The sequence below is a fragment of the Nematolebias whitei genome, chromosome 7, assembly GCF_014905685.2.
Source record: "Nematolebias whitei isolate Nwh7 chromosome 7, NemWhi1, whole genome shotgun sequence".
NCBI classification, from domain to species: Eukaryota; Metazoa; Chordata; class Actinopteri; order Cyprinodontiformes; family Rivulidae; genus Nematolebias; species Nematolebias whitei.
This window is the reverse complement of record NC_056504.1, coordinates 9,258,161-9,277,019: the sequence shown is the minus strand read 5'-3', so window position 1 is coordinate 9,277,019 and position 18,859 is coordinate 9,258,161. Positions and strand designations below refer to the sequence as shown.

At 42.4% G+C, this 18,859-nt stretch overlaps 1 protein-coding gene across 1 annotated transcript; it reads left to right on the top strand.

Annotated features, from left to right (window-relative positions):
- Positions 1-1,664: 1,664 nt before the first annotated feature.
- On the top strand, positions 1,665-16,458 carry LOC119412247 (dnaJ homolog subfamily C member 11). The gene is made up of 16 exons (XM_037679232.1): positions 1,665-1,771; positions 2,372-2,501; positions 2,719-2,792; positions 2,892-2,993; positions 3,173-3,301; positions 3,390-3,512; positions 3,624-3,697; positions 3,804-3,993; positions 4,101-4,186; positions 8,588-8,704; positions 8,819-8,974; positions 9,274-9,343; positions 9,529-9,586; positions 15,968-16,110; positions 16,198-16,327; positions 16,433-16,458. Exons 1-16 carry the CDS (start codon positions 1,697-1,699, stop codon positions 16,456-16,458), a joined length of 1,683 nt encoding a protein of 560 aa, XP_037535160.1. The 5' UTR covers positions 1,665-1,696.
- The last annotated feature ends 2,401 nt before the right edge of the window (positions 16,459-18,859 follow it).

The window sequence follows — 18,859 nt, the reverse complement described above, 5'->3', positions numbered from 1 at the left end:
AGCGCGTTGTTCCAGACCACCCAGCAGATGGACAGAACTCAGACAGGAAGGACGGAAGTGGTTCTGCTTGCTGCAGATGTTCGGTTCGTTGTGCAGCCTCAGACTTTTACAACAGTGTTCTTCTAATGAGGTTTCAGCGGCTCAGGTGGAAATGATAATTTCATCAGTTGGTACTTTCCGCATTGCCTTCCACAAACTTATAAGAGTTTAGCGTGTTAAATCATAAAGTGCTCTGAAGTTTTACCACAGCCAGAAGAGCAGAAGATAAAGATGAAAAGGAATAAACTCGAGTAGTTCAGACCTAAAGAAGTGGCATAAACAATAAGTATCTTACCTGTTGTAGATCGGTCAAACCCAGTTTGCAAGAGTCCATTTCCGATCAAACCGTCAAACTAACAGTAAGGCAAACAAAAATATATTGTTGCAAACAATATTTGATAAATTACACAGCTGCTGAAATAGAATTTGATGGTTATTTGCAAGTAGAGCATTTTGGGCGCATTTGCATAAACTACTTAATTTTTTTAGATTATAGTTCTTTAAAGGGACAGAGGGCAATTTATTTGAAGTTTGGTTAAAATGAACAAATTCAAAGAAATATTGTGTTCATGATGTCGTGTTCATTTACACCGACACCTGGTAATGATTAACCAAGTTGTTTAGGGCTTTTCTAGTCCACGTGATTTTTTTCAATGCGACACCACCCCCTGCCAAAATAACAGAAGAAACAGAGTCAGGGTGTCCCAGAATTGGTTTCTGCCATCGTTGATTATTTTGAAAGGACTTTGAAGTGTCACTCATATGGGCACAGGTGAGCTCAGCTTTACTGTCAAAATATATGCACCCACTTTGATGTGTTGGACTGGGTAAAATGAAAGAATGTAAAGATCCTCGTCAAGCTGACAGCAGCACATGTCTGTGTACCTGAAGCCTTTGTTTCATTAAAGAGGATTTTATCTGCAGGGGTTTGGGGTGAGAGTCTCAAACATGTGGACACATTCCTAAACCATAGTGATGTTAAGGATGACTTCTCTTTTTTCAGTTTATTATTGTGCCGACACTTGCTGTGTAAAATATTTACCCCTGCATGAGTAGAGAACAAAATAAACATGCATTGTGAGAAGCAAGATTTTTTTTAATTTTTAAGTTTTTTTAAAAATGTTAGTAGCAGCTGGTAGCTGGAAGGGGATTATCAAATAGTTGAGGAAAAAATAAACAATTAATACTACAATTTTTAATTTGTGTAACTTTAAGTAGGGTTTTTTTGTTTGTTTTACAACTGTTCTGTTTATAGTGAAGCTGAATATCATCAATCGAGTACTTTTACTCTTCAGAATGTGTACATTATACAAACACTATTTATTACAAAGTACTGGAATCACAAAAACTTCTCCATACAGAGCAAGTAAAAGTAGAAACATATATATGACAATAAAAACAAGACATTTCAGAGTTTTAAGAAGCTCAACACAACAATTTAGAGCTCTTGAACACTACATCTTTGAATTAGTTTTGAATATTTTACTTTTAATCTGATACAAGCCACCCATGCCTCCGCTCCTACTTGGAGCTATACAAAACATGAACAGCAGGGGGCGACAAAGCAGCCGCTGTTCTAAAACGGCCCGACACCAACGACCAATGAGCTTCCAGAACACAGAGAAGGTGGGCGGAGCTAGACTGGTGTAACGCAAACATGGCGGCGTCTATAGAAGATGAGTTTCAGTGTAACACTCAGGACTACTATTCGCTGCTCAACGTGAGGAAGGAGGTATGTTGTATTTTGTTGTTTTACATAGAAATCCTGTGAACAAGCGGTCTGTAGTTAGTCGGTACCTCAGGAGAACCAGGCTCCTCAGTCAGTCAGCACCTCCTTCTCCAAGGAGGAGGAGGAGGTTATCAGCAGTTGATGTTACAGATTAAGGAGCTGTGAAAAAAAAAATCAGGATATAACTCCGTATTTATGACGAGTGCATCATCAAAACTATGTCAGCAGTAACTGGTGTCCTCTCAAAACTTAGTTTTTATTAAAACTAGGACGACTGACAGATATTTGTTGTGTTGGAGGCAAAAAAATATGATTTAAAACATTCAATTTTATAAATAATGTAACCATAGATGGCAACTGCCTCTTCATATTAGAAGTTTTAATGCCCCTGTAGAGAATGAATTTGTCAGCTGTGCAAAAAAACATGATAATCTTTTATGTTGATGGTAAATCCTCTTCTCAGATGTTATATATTTTCCCCTTTTAATTGTCATCTACTTCCTGTGATTTTAAAGGATGCTCCTTGAGTTACTCATCTTCTGAAGGTTCTCGTTGGATGCAGGCCTTCTGAGGAGTGACGCCTTCCATTTTGTCTTGTCACAGGCTACATTGGAGGAGCTGAAATCATCGTACCGTAGGCTTTGCATGCTCTATCATCCAGACAAACATCGGGACCCTGAGCTGAAACGACAAGCGGAGCAACTTTTCAACCAGGTTCACCAGGCCTATGAAGGTATAGACTTGTAGGTGGCACTAAGAACCTTTGGTAGATCGGCATAAGAAAAGACAAACATAGCTCCATTTTAATTTGGGTTAATTAAAGCATGTTTTTTATGCATTCAGATGAAATGCACCCTTAGATATATTAACCCTTAACACCCTCAAAACTAGAGCACAAAACACAAACATGAGCATAAACTGAACTGTAATGTCTCCCGTGTAACTTCCAGTGCTGAGCGATGCCCACTCCAGAGCCATCTATGACCTATTTGGAAAGAAAGGGCTGGAGGTGGAAGGCTGGGAGGTTTGTTTTCTTCACTAACATTATTTTTCACACATTTGAGTGGCTTTGCTGCTTTTTAACGCCACATACCGGTACTTTATTTGTGCTGACATTGTGTAGGTGGTGGAGAGGAAGAGGACGGGGGCAGAAATTCGAGAGGAGTATGAAAGGCTACAGAGAGAAAGGGACGAGCGAAGACTCCAGCAACGAACAAACCCCAAGGTTCATTCAGTTTCTTGTTCCACTTTTCTCACCTTCCCTACTTTTTCAGTGTTTTTCACACTGGCTGTCACTTTTATGCTTTAAACTAAATGTGCATCATACATTTGTATGGTTTTCGCTTTTATTTTTGTATATCTTTAGCTGCTTTCCACTTTAAACTAATACCATCAATCTTTTAGGGCACCATAAGTGTAGGTGTGGATGCAACAGACCTATTTGACCGCTATGATGAAGACTTCGAAGAGATGCCAGGAGGCGGTTTCCCTCACATAGAAATCAACAAGATGCACATTTCCCAGTCTATAGAGGTACAACTAATACTAGTACTTGTCTGACCTCATGCTAACTTGGACCGAGATTACTTTTGTATTCTGTGTTAACTTGTTTTCCCTTTAGGCTCCTCTGACGAACACAGAGACAGCCATGTTGTCTGGTTCACTTTCTACTCGCAATGGGAGTGGTGGGGGCAACATTAACATGACTGTACGCAGAGTTATGTCAGCTAAAGGCTGGGGAGAGGTACACAAACATTCATGCAGACACAAGCATATTGTTGTGTATATGTTAGAGGCAGAAGATAAAAGTTTTCTGGCTCTATTGGCCTTCATCATGTCGTGTTTGTGTCTGCAGGTGGAGTTTGGTGCAGGAGACGTACTAGGGCCTCTGGTTGGGTTAAAAGTGTTTCGCAATATTACTCCACGGTGGTAAGGCTCAAGTTTTTTTGTGTGTTAAATTATTAATGTGCTATGGGAACATATGGACAATGTTATTCCTCCCAAGACGGCCTCTGTCTGTCATTCCTCTTTCCAGTTTCCTCACGGCCCAATGCGGGCTGCAGTTCTCTCCTCGAGGCTTGAGGCCGAGCTGCTCTTTGATGGCAGCACGACACCTGGACCAGAACACAATGGGTTACCTTCAGTGGCGCTGCGGGCTCAACAGTGCCATGACTACCAGCCTGGTCCGAGACACAAAGAGCAGCCACTTCACTTTAGCTCTGCAGGTAAACAGAGGTGCAAATAAAAGTGCAAACAAAGTTGACACAGCTGATCCATCATGGTATTTATTTATTTTTCATTTCACATTATATTCTGATCATGTGTCTTTTAGCTGGGTGTGCCTCACTCCTACCTGATGATGAGCTACCAGTACAAGTTTCAGGATGAAGACCAGACCAAAGTGAAAGGCTCCCTCAAGTATGTCTGTTGCCTGAAAATTCAATTTCAGTTTTCAATTTAGTTTATTTATATAGCGCCAAATCACAACAAAGTTGTCTCAGGGCACTTGACAGAAACATTCACATACATAAAAGCCAATTATTATTATTTTTTTCATTTAGCCTTTATTTATCCAGGTAGTCTCATTGAGCCATGAGAACTCATTTTCAAGAGAGACCTGTTTAGGGAGCAGATGTGGGATTAAGGGCCTTGATCAGGGGCCCAGAGTGGGGCGAATGAGGGTGGGGGCAAGTGTGGGTGCTTCACCTCCCCCACCGACAATTTTGATGTTGTCGGGGCGTGAACCGGCGATCTTCGGATCACGGGCCCACCTCTCTAACATCTGCGCCACCAGTAAAGTTCTCTATCTAAATGTTACTAATTCATTGAATCAAATTGTTTTTGCTGAACAAAATAGTTTCTGTGTGAAAATGTTTAACTGCTGAAGTAATTCATCATGTTTTAATGCCTGTTGTACATGATATGTCAAGAACAATGTGTCATTTATATACAGCACATGAGCATCATGGTCAAATGTGGAAATTGAGTTGCTGCAGTTGCATTAGAGCTGATATTTTATTAGAAATTATTTTAAAAAATGTACTCAGGTCTTTTACTAATTGTGCATTCAGTGACAGACTTTGAACGTCTGCACATCTCCCACATGCTCATGAATGTAAAGAACCCCACAAGCAGAGCAGATGATGCCCTGTAGGGAGTGGTACCTGCTCAGCTTGTAGCTCTGACCAATCAGGGCAGGCTTGGCTTTTTGCAAGAGAGTGCGGTCGCATTAGTTCCCTCTTGTGTAATTACAGAAAAGCAAAAAGCACCTCAGACCATTTCATTGGAAATCCAAAGAGCGTCTGAAGCACGAGATGAAAAGGCTCCCGCTGTTAGTCTGACTCAACAGTGCACACTGATGGTTGTAAGCAGGTCGTCCAGCTGCTGCTTCTCTTCCTCCTTTACTTCCTGCATAATGAAGATTTTAAAATCTCACATTTTCTCAGAAATACAAACATCTGAGTTGTAGAATATAAACTGCAAAAGCAATATTCTTGTTTAGTTTTCTATTATCTTCCTATTTACCCACGTTCTGAATACAGTTTTGCTGTACCTTGAGTTTACAGCAAACAGCTGTGATTGATTCACTCGCTTAAAATTTTAACTTCCCATCAGGCTGTTATTTTCTGCACAACTTTTCTTATACAATTAATGTTGTGTATAAGTGATTAAACATGCAACACGCCTACTGACAGCTTCAAGTCCTCTGATTCATTTGATGCTTTTTAATCAATTACACAGACAAACTGTGTTCAGAGGCAGTTTACCTACTAGGGGTGTCGAACTGAGTTACCAACAGGAGACAACATTTAAAAACTTCGTCCGAGCCACAGGCCACTTTCAGCTGATGCATTAAGTCGAGTCAGACAGCTGATATCGTTTCTTGGTTGCAGATTCATGAACAATAGTTTGATCAGTCTCACTTGACGTTCTGTTGCTTTTCCCACATCAGAATCGATAATGACAGAATGATCCAACCTTCTGTCTGGCTTCAAAGTTAGCCAGCTGGCAAGAGAAGTCTACACTAAATGTATTTATCAAGAGTTTTAAAGAAAAAATGAGAAGATATACAATATTTCCAACAAAACCCTGCATAAATTAAGATTTAACTATTGTTTACTGGTCAAAGCAACGTAGATATGGGTAAAAAAAAAAAAAAAAAAACCAACACCCAGCCTTATTAAAAATAAATGTCAAATGTTAGCTGAAGCCATTTGTATCTCTTTTCTATTATACAGTATTTCCCAAATGTTTTTTGAGATTGTGAGCCCGTAAAGGTTAAGGAGATGTGAAAAGTGATAGAAAGCTGTGGAAATCTGAGCTGGTATTTGCAGTTGATGTTCTGGGGCTGTGGTAGCCAGGTGGTTTGAGCACAGGTTGCATCAGGAAAGGGTGTCCAGCAGAAAACAATTGCCAAATCATCCGGTGCGAGTTTACATGCTGTGGAAGACCCCTGCTGAAGGGAGCAGCCGAAAAATAAAGAATGGAAAAAATAGTTCATGTTGCACAAGTTTTAAACTTCAATTCCAATTTATTACAACTCCTGTTATATCCTCAAAAAATGTATTAATATTCTCCTCTGTGTGGAAAACACATGAAAGGGATTAGTCTGTCTGTGTTCATAAACACTCTGTAGCTTTGAAACCCTGAACACCCCCCCCCCCCCCCCAATGAGTCCTAAATTAGGCCCAGCTCATTCAGAATACGCTGCCGTCTTTCAGCCAAAGACGGAAACATCTGGACTGGTGAGTTGTTCACAATGGACGTAGCTTTAGAAAAAAAAAAGAGAACCTGATTATTTTGTGCCATGTTCATAGGACTAGCACTTGGTAAAACTTCTGAATGTGGTCTGCTTGTCTGCTATTGTTTTCTAAACGCAGATGTTTCCAAAAAATAATTTGTTGAAAGCATCTGTTACTCAGCCCCAGAGTATTTCTGCATATTTATGAGCAAAACAAAACTAGAGCATTAGCTTTCAAGATGGACCAAAATAAAGCATTTACTCCATGTGGCCTTTGAACAGCTCTTGGTTTCTTTCAGAAATACCGTGGAATGGTGTTCAGGGAAAATATTTACTCTTGAAGAAATACAAAAAGTGATCTTAATAATAGCTATCTAATATTATGTTTGTTGCAAAGTGAGAGTGCTCGTCTTCCAGAGCAGCTGAAATGTTTTGGGGAATTTCAAAAATTTAAAATCTAGTATAATGTAGGGGAGTGGTGGTGCAGAGGTTTAAGAAGGTGGGCCTGTGATCGGAAGATCGCCGGTTCAAGCCCCGGTACCGACAACATCAAAATTGTGGGTGCGGCAGGTGAAGTACTACCCACACCTGCCTCCACCCTCATTCGTCCCACTCTGAGCCCTTGAGCAAGGCCCTTAACCCCCACCATCTGCTCCTCCGGGTGCCCTAGACAGCAGCTCTCTGCTCCACACAGAGGGCTGTGGTAGCTCGGTGGTCTGTGGTTGCGTCAGGAAGAACATCCGGCGTAGTCTTCATGCGACTTAATTCGCTGTGGCGACCCCTAACGCGGGGAGCAGCCGAAAGAAGAAGAAGAAGAAAAAAAATCTAGTATAATATGGTAAATGAACTGTACTTGTATATCGTCTTTCTATCTTATCAAGATACTCAAAGCACTTTACACTACAATCTGTGCCTCATTACCCATCACTCTACTAGATCTATACAAAGACTGTGCTTTATCACATTCATACACTGATGGGACACACATCAGAGGCAATGTGGGGTTCATTGTCTTGCCCAGGGACACTTCATTATGTGACTGCTGGTGGAATCGAACTCCCAACTCTTGCATTGGAGGACGACTGCTCTAACCACTCAGCCACAGTCACCCCGTACATACAGCCATATGTACTTTGCCAACAAAGTTCAGTCGGGTTATCTGGACATTTTTTTTAGACAATTCGTCCTTCATCCAAAGGACTTCATCAATCAATGTCGTCAACAACAACAACAACAACAACAACAAAAAAGAAAAGAAAAAGGAAACTGTCCCGATGACCTGACTGAACTAAGTTGAATTTTTTTACCTGGATTATTGAGCATGAACTTTGCTGTTTTGAACCACTTTGGCCTTGGCTGCTTCAGAGTCATTGACGGGGGAGAGGGTGTCTACTATGGGAATGTGCTACTTGTGGGACTGAGTTTTGTTTGTGGCTCCTCGGACTGATGAAGTCCTTTGGATGAAGGACGAAATGTCTCGACAAAAAAAGAAACCGTTCAGATGACCTTACTGAGCTTTATTGAATTTTTTACCTGGATTATTGAGCATGAACTTTGATCTAGTACAATATGGTTATACTGTAATTCAGATGATTTAGAATCACGTGAAAAAACAAAACCATGTATTATAATACAATAGACAGTTGCTTTAGAACAACCTCAGATTATGTTGGCTTTTCCAGAAGACTTCTTTGCTGCAACTAGATCCCTATTCATTCATTTGCTGCCATTGTCTTCTCTTGCCTGCAATCTATTGTTATACCACTAGAAAGCGTTGTGTCACACACAAGTGTAGCTACTTCTGCACAAATTAGTCACCAGAACATAATTTTGAAGGTATTCAGCATTCACTGGAAGCTTTTTGTTTTGAAGCTCACAGACTATATAATACCATGTTTGAAACGCTTGACATGAATCATCAAGTTTTTGTGTAAACCGTTTGTTTTGTCAACCTGTGACTCAACAAACGTCTCTGACTGAGAGTTAATGCACATTTTCTTATTCTGTTTGCAACTTCAGTACCTTGTCTTTTTTAATTAAACAGATCTCTATTTACGTCAGAGTTTTTGTCTTTACAGGACCGGCTGGTTTGGCACCGTGGTCGAATATGGTGCAGAGAGGAAGATCAGCCGACACAGTGTTCTGTCAGCCACCGTCAGCGTCGGTGTCCCGCAGGGAGTCACTCTCAAGATCAAGTACAGGCCACTCCTAAGACATAATGCCACTCCTCTGTGTCCTTGTTGCTCTGAGTGGTTGTCAACCGTGTGCATTTACATTTTGTTGGCGTGTTGTCCTCGTTTTTGGTGCAGGTTGGCTCGTGCTAGTCAGACTTACCTGTTTCCCGTCCACCTGACAGATCAGCTGCTGCCCAGTGCTGTTTTCTATGCCACAGTGGGACCCCTTCTAGTCTACATGGCCATCAACAGACTGATCATAATCCCATACACAAAAGCTCAAAAGGAGCAGTGAGTAAACCTCCTCTGTTTCAACCAACGCCTCACTTTGGTCCAGAAACAATTGGCTTCATTATTTGTAAACTTCATTTAATAGTGATTGTGACTCTTTAATCACGGTTTTGTTTTTCCCTTACATAATTTTCTAAAAACAACCTTGTCCAAATCCCTGACGTGGATAAACATTTAGCATCTCCGAGTGTGTCGAGGGGTTTCTTTCATGCTTATGCTGTCATCAGCGAAAGCCTCCACAGTGAGTCCCAGTGGGTGGCTGTTGATGTCTGCTTTGTGTGTGTCTCCGTGCCTCTCAGAGAGCTTGAACTGCAGAGGAAAAGCTCCGCCACAGACATCGCCAAGAAGAAGCAGGAGGCCGAGTCCGCCGTAAGGACCTGAGCGCAGAAATGCTCTTTTTCCCCCTTCTCTTCATTGTGTGTGGGACATAATTGATCACTGTTCATAAGTTCAGCTCCCCTCATTATGAACTCCTGACTGAATCTCATCCATCCCATAATATTCTCCTCTCCCTCCTCGCTTCCTCCCCTTTTTCTCTCCCGGCGCCTCCACAGGTTCTGCTGATGCAGGAGTCTGTGAGGAGAATCATAGAAGCAGAAGAATCCAGAATGGGTGCGAGTGCACACGCACGCACGCACGCACGCACGCACACACATACACACACATACATACATTATATCAGGGTGAGAAATAAAAGCTTTTTCAGTTTGGAGCCAGTCCAGACTTGGTGAAAATCCAAAACTGTAATTCAGATACATTTTTCATTGTTGCTGTCAACACTGCTTAATATTCTGTGTCTTAAAATCCTGTTTGTCCGCCTGCTGTGACCTGCTGCTGTGACGCAAGAATGGGTTAAATATTAGACTGCACACTGGCTTGGAGTAAAAAAAAAAAAAAACATTTAAATGTCCTACTTAATTTCGTTTTCAGTACATGTTTATAATTATTCAAAGTTCTAAATGCTGCACGAGTTTAGTTTCATCACTTCAGTTAAACAAGTTGAGATAATATAATTGGTCCATTGTTACATAAGAAAGTTAAAAGGTCATAGTACCACAGTGACTTCAGTATATGTGTTTACACATATAAGTATATAAAGCGTGACCTTTTATTACAATATATGCAATCAAATGAAACCAAAACATTTACATTTAAATGAGTTGATTGTTTTGAGACAAAAACCTGCTGCGCTCAGCTAAAAAACTGTACCGCTTTCTGTAAGACGTGGTGGTGACTGTATCATGGTTTGGGATTATGCTGTTGCCAGCCTTGCAAACCAAAGAATGTAAAACAAAAAATAAACTCAAACTCAATAAAAATAAACTCAAACCAAATCAAACTCTCAAAGACCGTCATATCAAGTTGAACTGAAGGCAAATGCATTTCTATTTTGATTCCAAGAGATGTTTTCCTTCTTGTTTGAGGAGCTTTGTCTAAACAGACAGTTGCAGAGGGCAGCACGGTGGCGCAGTTGGTAGAGCCGCTGTTTCTCAGCGAGCAGGTTGCCCCAGTTCAAATCCCGATCCGGGGAACCTTTCTGGGTGGAGTTTGCATGTTCTCTCCGTGCATGTGTGGATTTTCTCCAGGTACTCCAGTTTCCTCCCACAGATCAAAAACATGCATGTTAGGCTGATTGGTAACTCTAAATTGTCCCTAGGTGTGAGTGAGAGAGTGAATGGTTGTTTGGCCCTGTGATAGACTGGAGACCTGTCCAGGGTGTACCCCGCCCCTCACACAGAGACTGCTGGACATGGGTGTAGAGATATATGTAGTTAAAGAGGTCTGGTCACCTTGTTAACAGGTGTGCAATTAAAATAAATGTGGGTCCACCTCAATCAAAAGATTAATGTGAGCTCTTTGCAATGTTGTGATTCCCCTCACTCAAATAAAGACACACAAATCTGGTCAGTTAAAATCACAATTCTTTTAACGTTTTTTTCAGTTTGTATAATGGCAATATGGCAAATATATGAAATATGAATGAATAACCAATAATATAATTTCAGTAGGTGAATTATATAAATAGCTTTAACCTTATGAAGAGAAGTTGTCTAAAATTTAGGACTAAAGTTTAGAATTTAGGTAAACTTTATCTCAGATTCGTGAACTAAATTATGTCTATGAAACCTCGTTGGCACTGAGACATTCCTTTCCATCAGAAGAAAGATGTTTTATCCTACTGGGAGACATGCATCATCTCATTACCCATTATTCAAGGATTCAAGGATTTTTTATTGTCATACCAGCTCACATTTGCATGTTCGTGGTACGAAATTCAGACTCAGGTCCAAGATCAAGACACCTAACAATTAATAAATAAATAAGAGTGCAACCACACACACACACACACACACACACACATATATATATATATATATATATATGTATATAATAAAGTTTTAAAAAATGTAAGATGAAGCTGAATTAATTTAAGTGCAGCTCGAGTTCAGCAGTCTGACAGCTGCAAGGAAGAAACTGTTTCTGAGTCTGGTGGTCTTGCCCTGAATGCTCCTCAGCCACCTGCTTGAGGGGAGGAGCTGGAACAGACTGTGTGCAGGATGAGTGGAGTCCTTCATGATGCGGCGCGTCCTCCCCCTGCATCAGGATGTGTAGAGGTCTGAGGCGGTGGGAAGGCTGCTCCCCACAGTCTTCTGTGCAGCCTGAACCACCTTCTACAGAGCCATCCTCTCAGCAGCAGTGCAGCTGCCTTGCCACATGGTTTTGCAGGTGCAGAGAATGCTCTCCACCACACAGCAATAGAAGCTCCTCAGGACAGAGCTCTCAAGTCCAGCTCTCTTCAGCTTCATGAAGAAGTAGAGATGCTGGTGGGCCTTCTTGACCAGACAGGAAGTGTTGGCTCTCCAGGTGAGGTCACTGGATATATGCACCCCCAGGTACCTGTAGCAGGAGACCACCTCCACAGCTGCTCCTCCGACGTGTAGGGGATGAAAAGGATCCTTGTCTCTTCTGAAATCCACCTTCTTCACATTGATGCAGAGATTATTGTCTCTGCACCACTGCACTAGGTGTTCCACCTCCTCTCTGTATTTGGACTCATCATTGTTCGGGATGCGTCCCACTACTGCTGTGTCATCCACAAACTTCATTATATGGCAGCTGTGGTGTCTAGCCAAGCAGTCATATGTCAGCAGAGTGAACAGGATGGGGCTCAGCATGCAGTCCTGGGGTGAGCCAGTGCTTGGCGTGATGGATGAGGAGACAATGCTGTGGATCCTGACAGTCTGAGGTCTGTTGGTCAGGAAGTCCAGAATCCAGTTCCCCAGTGTGGGACTCAGTCCAAGAAAGGAAAGCTTCTGCACCAGGGTCTGTGGGATGATGGTGTTGAAGGCTGAGGAGAAATCCAGAAAGAGCAGACGGATGTAAGAATTTCGGTTCTTCAGGTAGGTGAGGGCTGTGTGGACCAACGATGAAATGGCATCAGCAGTGGAGCAGTTCCTTCTGTAGGCATACTGATATAGGTCCACAGTGACGTCGATGGAGTCCTTGATGTGGGCCATGACCATCCTCTCAAAGCACATCATGACTACCAATGTTAAGGCCATAGGTTGGTAGTCATTCAGGCCTGTCACTGTGGAGCACTTGGGGACAGGGACAATAGTGGCGGACTTAAAGCAAGTGGGGACAACTGCCATTGACAGTGAGGCTTTGAAGATGTCCGCCAACACCTCAGACAGCTGGTATGTGCAGTCCTTAAGTACCTGGCCTGAGATGTTGTTGGGGCCTGCAGCCTTATGAGGGTTGATTCCCTGGAGGGTCTTCCTCACATCTGCTGTGGTCACACAGAGGGTAATGTCACCGGGGCGTGTCACCGGGTGGTGGTATAAGTCTAATGCTGGGAGGGGGATGTTAGGATTCTCAAAGTGAGCATAGAACTTATTGAGTTCATCTGGTAATGAGGGGTCCTTTGGGCATTGTGCATCCCTGATGTTGTAGTTCGTAATGCACTTGATGCCCTTCCGCATTCGTGGGGGGTCGTTGATAATGAAGTGATCCTGAATTTTCTGGGCGTATATGGCTTTGGCCCTTGCAATGCCTGCAGTCAATCTTTTCCTCACCTCTCGGAGTGCTGACCTGTGCTCACCTGTCCTGAACGCCGCATTCCTAGCTTTTAGCAGAGCTCTCACCTCAGCATTCAGCCAGGGTTTCTGATTCAGATAACAGGTTACTGTCCTGGTGGTGGTGACATCATTAGCGCACTTGGAGATGAAGCCAAGAACAGAGGAGGTGTATTCCTCCAGGTCCACCTGTCCCTCATATGTAGCCGCCTCTCTGAAGACATGCCAGTCTGTGCACTGAAAACAGCCCTGGAGCATAGAGTCTACATCCCTGGGCCACACAGTGACTGTCTTCTTTGTTGGCCTAATCCGTCTCATCAGCGGACAATATGCTGGTGCCAGCAGGATTGAGATGTGGTCGGAGAAGCCAAGATGGGGGCGAGGAAGAGCTTTGTACGCACCGTAAATGTTCATGTACTCACAGTCCAGAGTGTTGTTTCCCTGCTTAGGAAAAGTGACATGCTGGTAAAAACTGGGCAGAATGTCCATCAGTTTCACGTGGTTAAAGTCCCCCGCAGCCACGTAAAACGCCTCTGGGTGCTTTATCTCCAGCTCTTTTGATGCTTCGTTAACATTAGCACCCGGCGGGATGTAAACAATGGTGATGAACACTGCAGTAAACTCCCGTGGCAGATAGTACAGCTGACATTTCACAGTAATAAGTTCTATCGCCTCAGAGCAGTAGCTTTTTACCACTCCACAGTTCATACACCAATCTTCATTCACAAACACACAGAGTCCTCTCCCCATGTTTAACCGATTGATGGTCATGGTCCGCTCGGAATAACTGAAGACCATTGATCTGGAAAGCTGAGTCCAGCATGATGTTGTTCAGCCAGGTTTCCGTTAGGCAAAGAACAGCACAGTTCTTCATCTCTGTAGAAACACTCATCCTCAGATGTAACAAGTCCATTTTGTTATCCAATGAGCGTTGGCCAGAAAGAGAGTAGGTCTGTGGCCTTCTAGCCTTTAGCTGGGCCAACGCGCCCACCCGCTTCCCCCTCCTGTTTCTGGGCACATCGTTTCTTCTTGACCGTTGCTCCTCGCACTTTGCTGCGCCATTCCGTTGTTCTCCAGGGTCTCTGTCTGCAGAGTAAAGATTTCAGCCTTGGTGATATATTAATAACCGAACTGTCTCTGATGGCCATCAGTTCGGTTGAGCTGTACTTGAGCCTTGAATTTAGCATTGAACTAGTGCCTAAAACAGCCTCATAGGAATTTAAAAAAAAATTAAATGAAGCTTAATCCCAGGAGCATGAGAAGCCACTGCACTTCTGTGCGTCGCCATAGCACCCGCCATAGCATCTGCCATAGCATCTGCCATATTATATCATATCATATGGATGTGATATGAAAGCCGGATGTTCATGCTGTCACTGGAGGGTTGTTTTCCTCCCGGGCCACATCTGATCCAGCCGTGCGTGCATCACTCCCGGGTGTTTGAGGGAGTTCTGTGGACTTTCTCATTTCAGCTGACTGGGCAGTGGGCACCATCTGAGGTGGAACTGGAGCAACAGAACACGGCTGGTTCCTTGGGCTGGCACGGAGCCCATGCTCCTTCAACTCACGTGCCGCACTTCTGCCAACTTGGACAACTTCTCCCAACTCTCCTTCAGTGTCAGCATTACCCGACACCATGAAGGGACCGTGCCTCTCGAATTAACAAACCACTGCAGCGTTACCGACAGTGGGTGTGAACCAAAAGCTGCATAAATTAATTTTAATTATAACTCCTCTTCTCAAAGTCTGTAGAGCAAAAACACAATGGCTTTGCTTATATAACAACACTTTGTTTTTAGACGAACACCATTTCCTTCACAAATGCAAGTTTGGATCCTGACAAAATACATGCTCACAACAGGTGGTCTGTTTGAAGCTCTGTGCATCTGGTGGGCAACTTCCTGGTTGTCATGGCAACCCAAGTTCTGGGAGTATGGAAAAGTTTGATCCTTTGTTAGAAATTTCTCTTGGAGACGCAAGTCTGTCTCTTCCCAGGAAAGCAGGTTGATTATCCACTGGGGGTATAATTAACACAGTCGGTATGTCAGGGTGGTCAGGCTGTGCTGACTCCCAGATTTGCAGATTAGTGCACAGAAAGGGGGTGAAAAGACAGTTCCTGTTCTTGAGGACAAAAATGTCTTCTGAAGGACGTTGGTTGGATGCTACATGGGCACCAGTGACCCCTGCGACCCGAAAAGGAAGAAGCAGGTAAAGATAATGGATGGAAAGTTGCAGGGTCGAGCTGTTTATTTGGTAAATAGTTAAACTCGCATGCAGATTGCTCCTCCATCCAGTCTCCCTGAGGGTCATTAGGGTCTTTGTAATCCTGGTCAGCATATTTTGGTCACATTCATAAATATGCCAATAGGTGCAAAACTGTCTGGAGACTGAACTCCGATCTGCAATGTATGCGATGGAAAAGTGAAACCTGAGACTACCACCTCTATTCAAAGTTGGCCTTTTCCCACTATACACTTTTCCCAGTTTATGTTCTTTAACTCCTTGCACCATTTATCCTCTTGGTGAATATGAACATTTCTGTTTACAAATGAGTGCCCTTTATTCCTTGAACTGTAGGTGGACCTAGTAGTCTTAAACTGGTTCTCGTGTGTGTCTGTGTAGTTGCTGTTTAGTTTCCTTTATGTAAAGGTCAGAACACAACTCACTGTGCTGGATTGCACACACACTACTTGGCTTCTGTCTGGGTGTTCTGTCCATCAGATGAACCAGTTTTTTGTCAGAAGGTGTTACCTTTGAATTTTACTGGGATAGAAAAAAAAAGAGTTTTAGTTTTTTATATTTCATATGTATTCTTAGTAATTAAACATCCTAGAGCAAATGGTCAAACATTATGGTGTATAACCACACTTATATAAAGTCTTACAAAGCGTTGAACTTCCTGTAAATCCCTACCTAGGTCTGATCATCCTGAATGCCTGGTATGGAACGTTCGTGTCTGACACCAGCCAGAAGCAGGACAAAGCCAAGGTGATTGACGTCACGGTGCCACTGCAGTGCCTGGTCAAAGACTCCAAACTCATCCTCACTGAAGCATCCAAGGTGTGTGTTTCACCGGTTCACCCTGCCTGTCATAAATCTCTAAATATACATGATACCAGCTCATGTGAACAATATCTCTGCGATCAGGCAGGGTTGCCAGGCTTTTATGACCCCTGTGTCGGAGAGGAAAAGAGTCTGAAACTATTGTACCAGTTCAGAGGCGTCATGCATCAAGTCATTTCTGCAGACACTGAGCCGCTACGGATACCTAAGCAAAGTTAGTATGCAGCTTCTTCAGCTGTGACTCATGGAACTGCATGCTAATTACATCACTGAAACTCACTGATAAGTTGAAACTGTACCCTTTTCTTTGTCTTGTCAGCTCACAGAATCGAGTCTGAGTCCTAGGAGCCTGTTGTTGTTGTACAAGAAAGGAAGACAAAACGGACTGTCTGCACACAAAAAGCCCGGGACTGACCGGGACAGATCAACACTAAGTTTGTTTCTCCTGCAGCTCTCCTCTATCATTGTATTAGTGAATCTGTTTTACAAGTCTACCCACTCCTTTCTTTTCCTGAAGGCCACCCACTCCTTTCTTTTCCTGAAGGCCACCCACTCCTTTCTTTTCCTGAAGGCCAGTTCTCAGGTCCAGCTGCTCAGCTCCGAGGTTTCCTTGCTGTTTTCTCCTGACAGACCTGCTTACATATCTTTCTGCTGCAGGAGATCGGCACTGGTCCAGAACTCAGTTTTCTGTCTGTAGGACACGGAGAGGCTGATTCTTTCTGCAGACGGCTGCTTTACCCTCAGCCATGAGCTAAATGTGGACAATTCTTGACATTCGTTTAATCAAGGAGCTGTATTTTTACTCTAGTTAAAAATAACCTTCGTCTGTTATGTGTATCACCCTGATAGGTTAGATTAGTTAGCAACATTAAAGTGACAGTTCTGCTTGCTTGAAGTGGGCTTCTGTGGAAAGGTTACAAACAATCAATACCCTATTGATATATACTGTAAGAGCAAAGTGGATTGTTATGGCCTTAACTTAAATCTAAAAAAATCACATATCTCTACATAAAACATTATTTTATTAACCACTTACTTTAGCATTACCTTAATTTCCGGTCTATAAGCTGCTAATTTCTTTACATGCTATGAACACCACGGCTTATACAATGCTGTCGCTTATTTATGGATTATTTTTATTTTTATGGGCTAACAAACTTCCTGCTGCCAAAACATTTAGCCTCAGCACATCTGGGCGCTCACATAGCTGTCCAATAAACGTCTTTCTTGGGGGGTGGTTCCTCATGGCTCACTGAGACTACCTGTATAAAAAAATGTTAAAAAAATTCTGACCAATGAAATTATTGAACAGGTCACAATGGACCAATAAAACTTGGTTTCATTGGTCCACTGGGGAGGGGAGAAACAAAGTCTCTCCTCCCTGTTGTGCCCCCGGGTGGCACAATGAAGTATTTGCAGCCACTCGAAATAAGTGCAAGTCGTGCATTTAAAATGGCACGCTGAGCTCGGTGGGAGGCTTGGATGACTAGCGACGAGAAATCGTTTACCAAAACAGCTTGTGCTGTCCTCCATTCTCCTTCCTCCTGCGCAGGAGGAAGATGGAGATCAATGACTTCCTGGTAGGCTACTGTATTTTTCTTTAACCAGCTGTGTTACAGGCACTGTTCAGAAAAAAACATCTATGGTGCATATTTGTGTATGTTATTGGTATGTATTTAATTAAAAGTTAAAAAAAAATCTTATTTTGTAAATATTTCATGTTACAACATGGACACTGCGGCTTATAGACAAGCGCGACCTATATATGTACAATTTTTTTTATTTAGTGGGTGCGGCTTATATTCAGGTGCGATCAATAGTCCGGAAGTTACGATAATTTTTATTACGTGTATTTTCAGTCAGAAATATGGTAATATTCCTTTCAGAAGGTGCCCAGACTACGTGATGGCAAATAATCACAGAATTCACTGTAGATAATCATGTGATGTGAAGAAAACCGTGTAAAGTTTTATAAGTTAGTGCCTACGTGAACTATTATGAAACACTGAGTTGTCATCAGTCCAGTCAGAATTAACAATTTCTCCAAAGTGAGGTTGTTCAAACAGCTATCTGCAACAGGTAAGATATTAGGTGTTTATAATTTTTCCACAGAACCTACTTCCAACAATCTGAACTATCTCTTTAAACCAGGCAACGGTTCTTGGTAATACTATGCAGGCCAATGAGTCCAAAAGCCTGAAGCTAACTAGGACTGAGTTTGTTTTGTTTAACTTTAAAAAATGTCTAAATGTGACTTTTTTTTTTTGTGACATGGCTGCTGCTCTTTTTGATGCCAGCCATTTATTGTAAGTGTAAACAAATACTTAAAATTTGTTAACTGTGAAGTATTTAAAAGGAGGATTTGTATGTGGAGTAACCTTCTGATAGTTGTGATCCAACTGAACGCAGACAGGCTCAGAGATTTAGAAAGTTCAATGCACTCGAGAGGCCGAAATCCAGCTTGCATTTAATTTGAGTTGGTGTTTACTGATGTCTCATTTCTTTTGGTAACATGAAGGTTAGAATCTGGCTAATGTGGCTCTGGCACAAAGATGTCAATGCAAACATCGAGAAGGATTTTAAATGTAAAAAATGATATTAAAGTGAATGTAGTTGGCAACGAATATCAAAAACAAAACTGCTTCATGAAGCCTCGCTGCAGTGTAGTTTCAGTAAAACTTAGTTTATTCTTATATTATGTTACACATAGCAGAATCCCAGAGGGATTTTATTGCTGTCTTTTAGT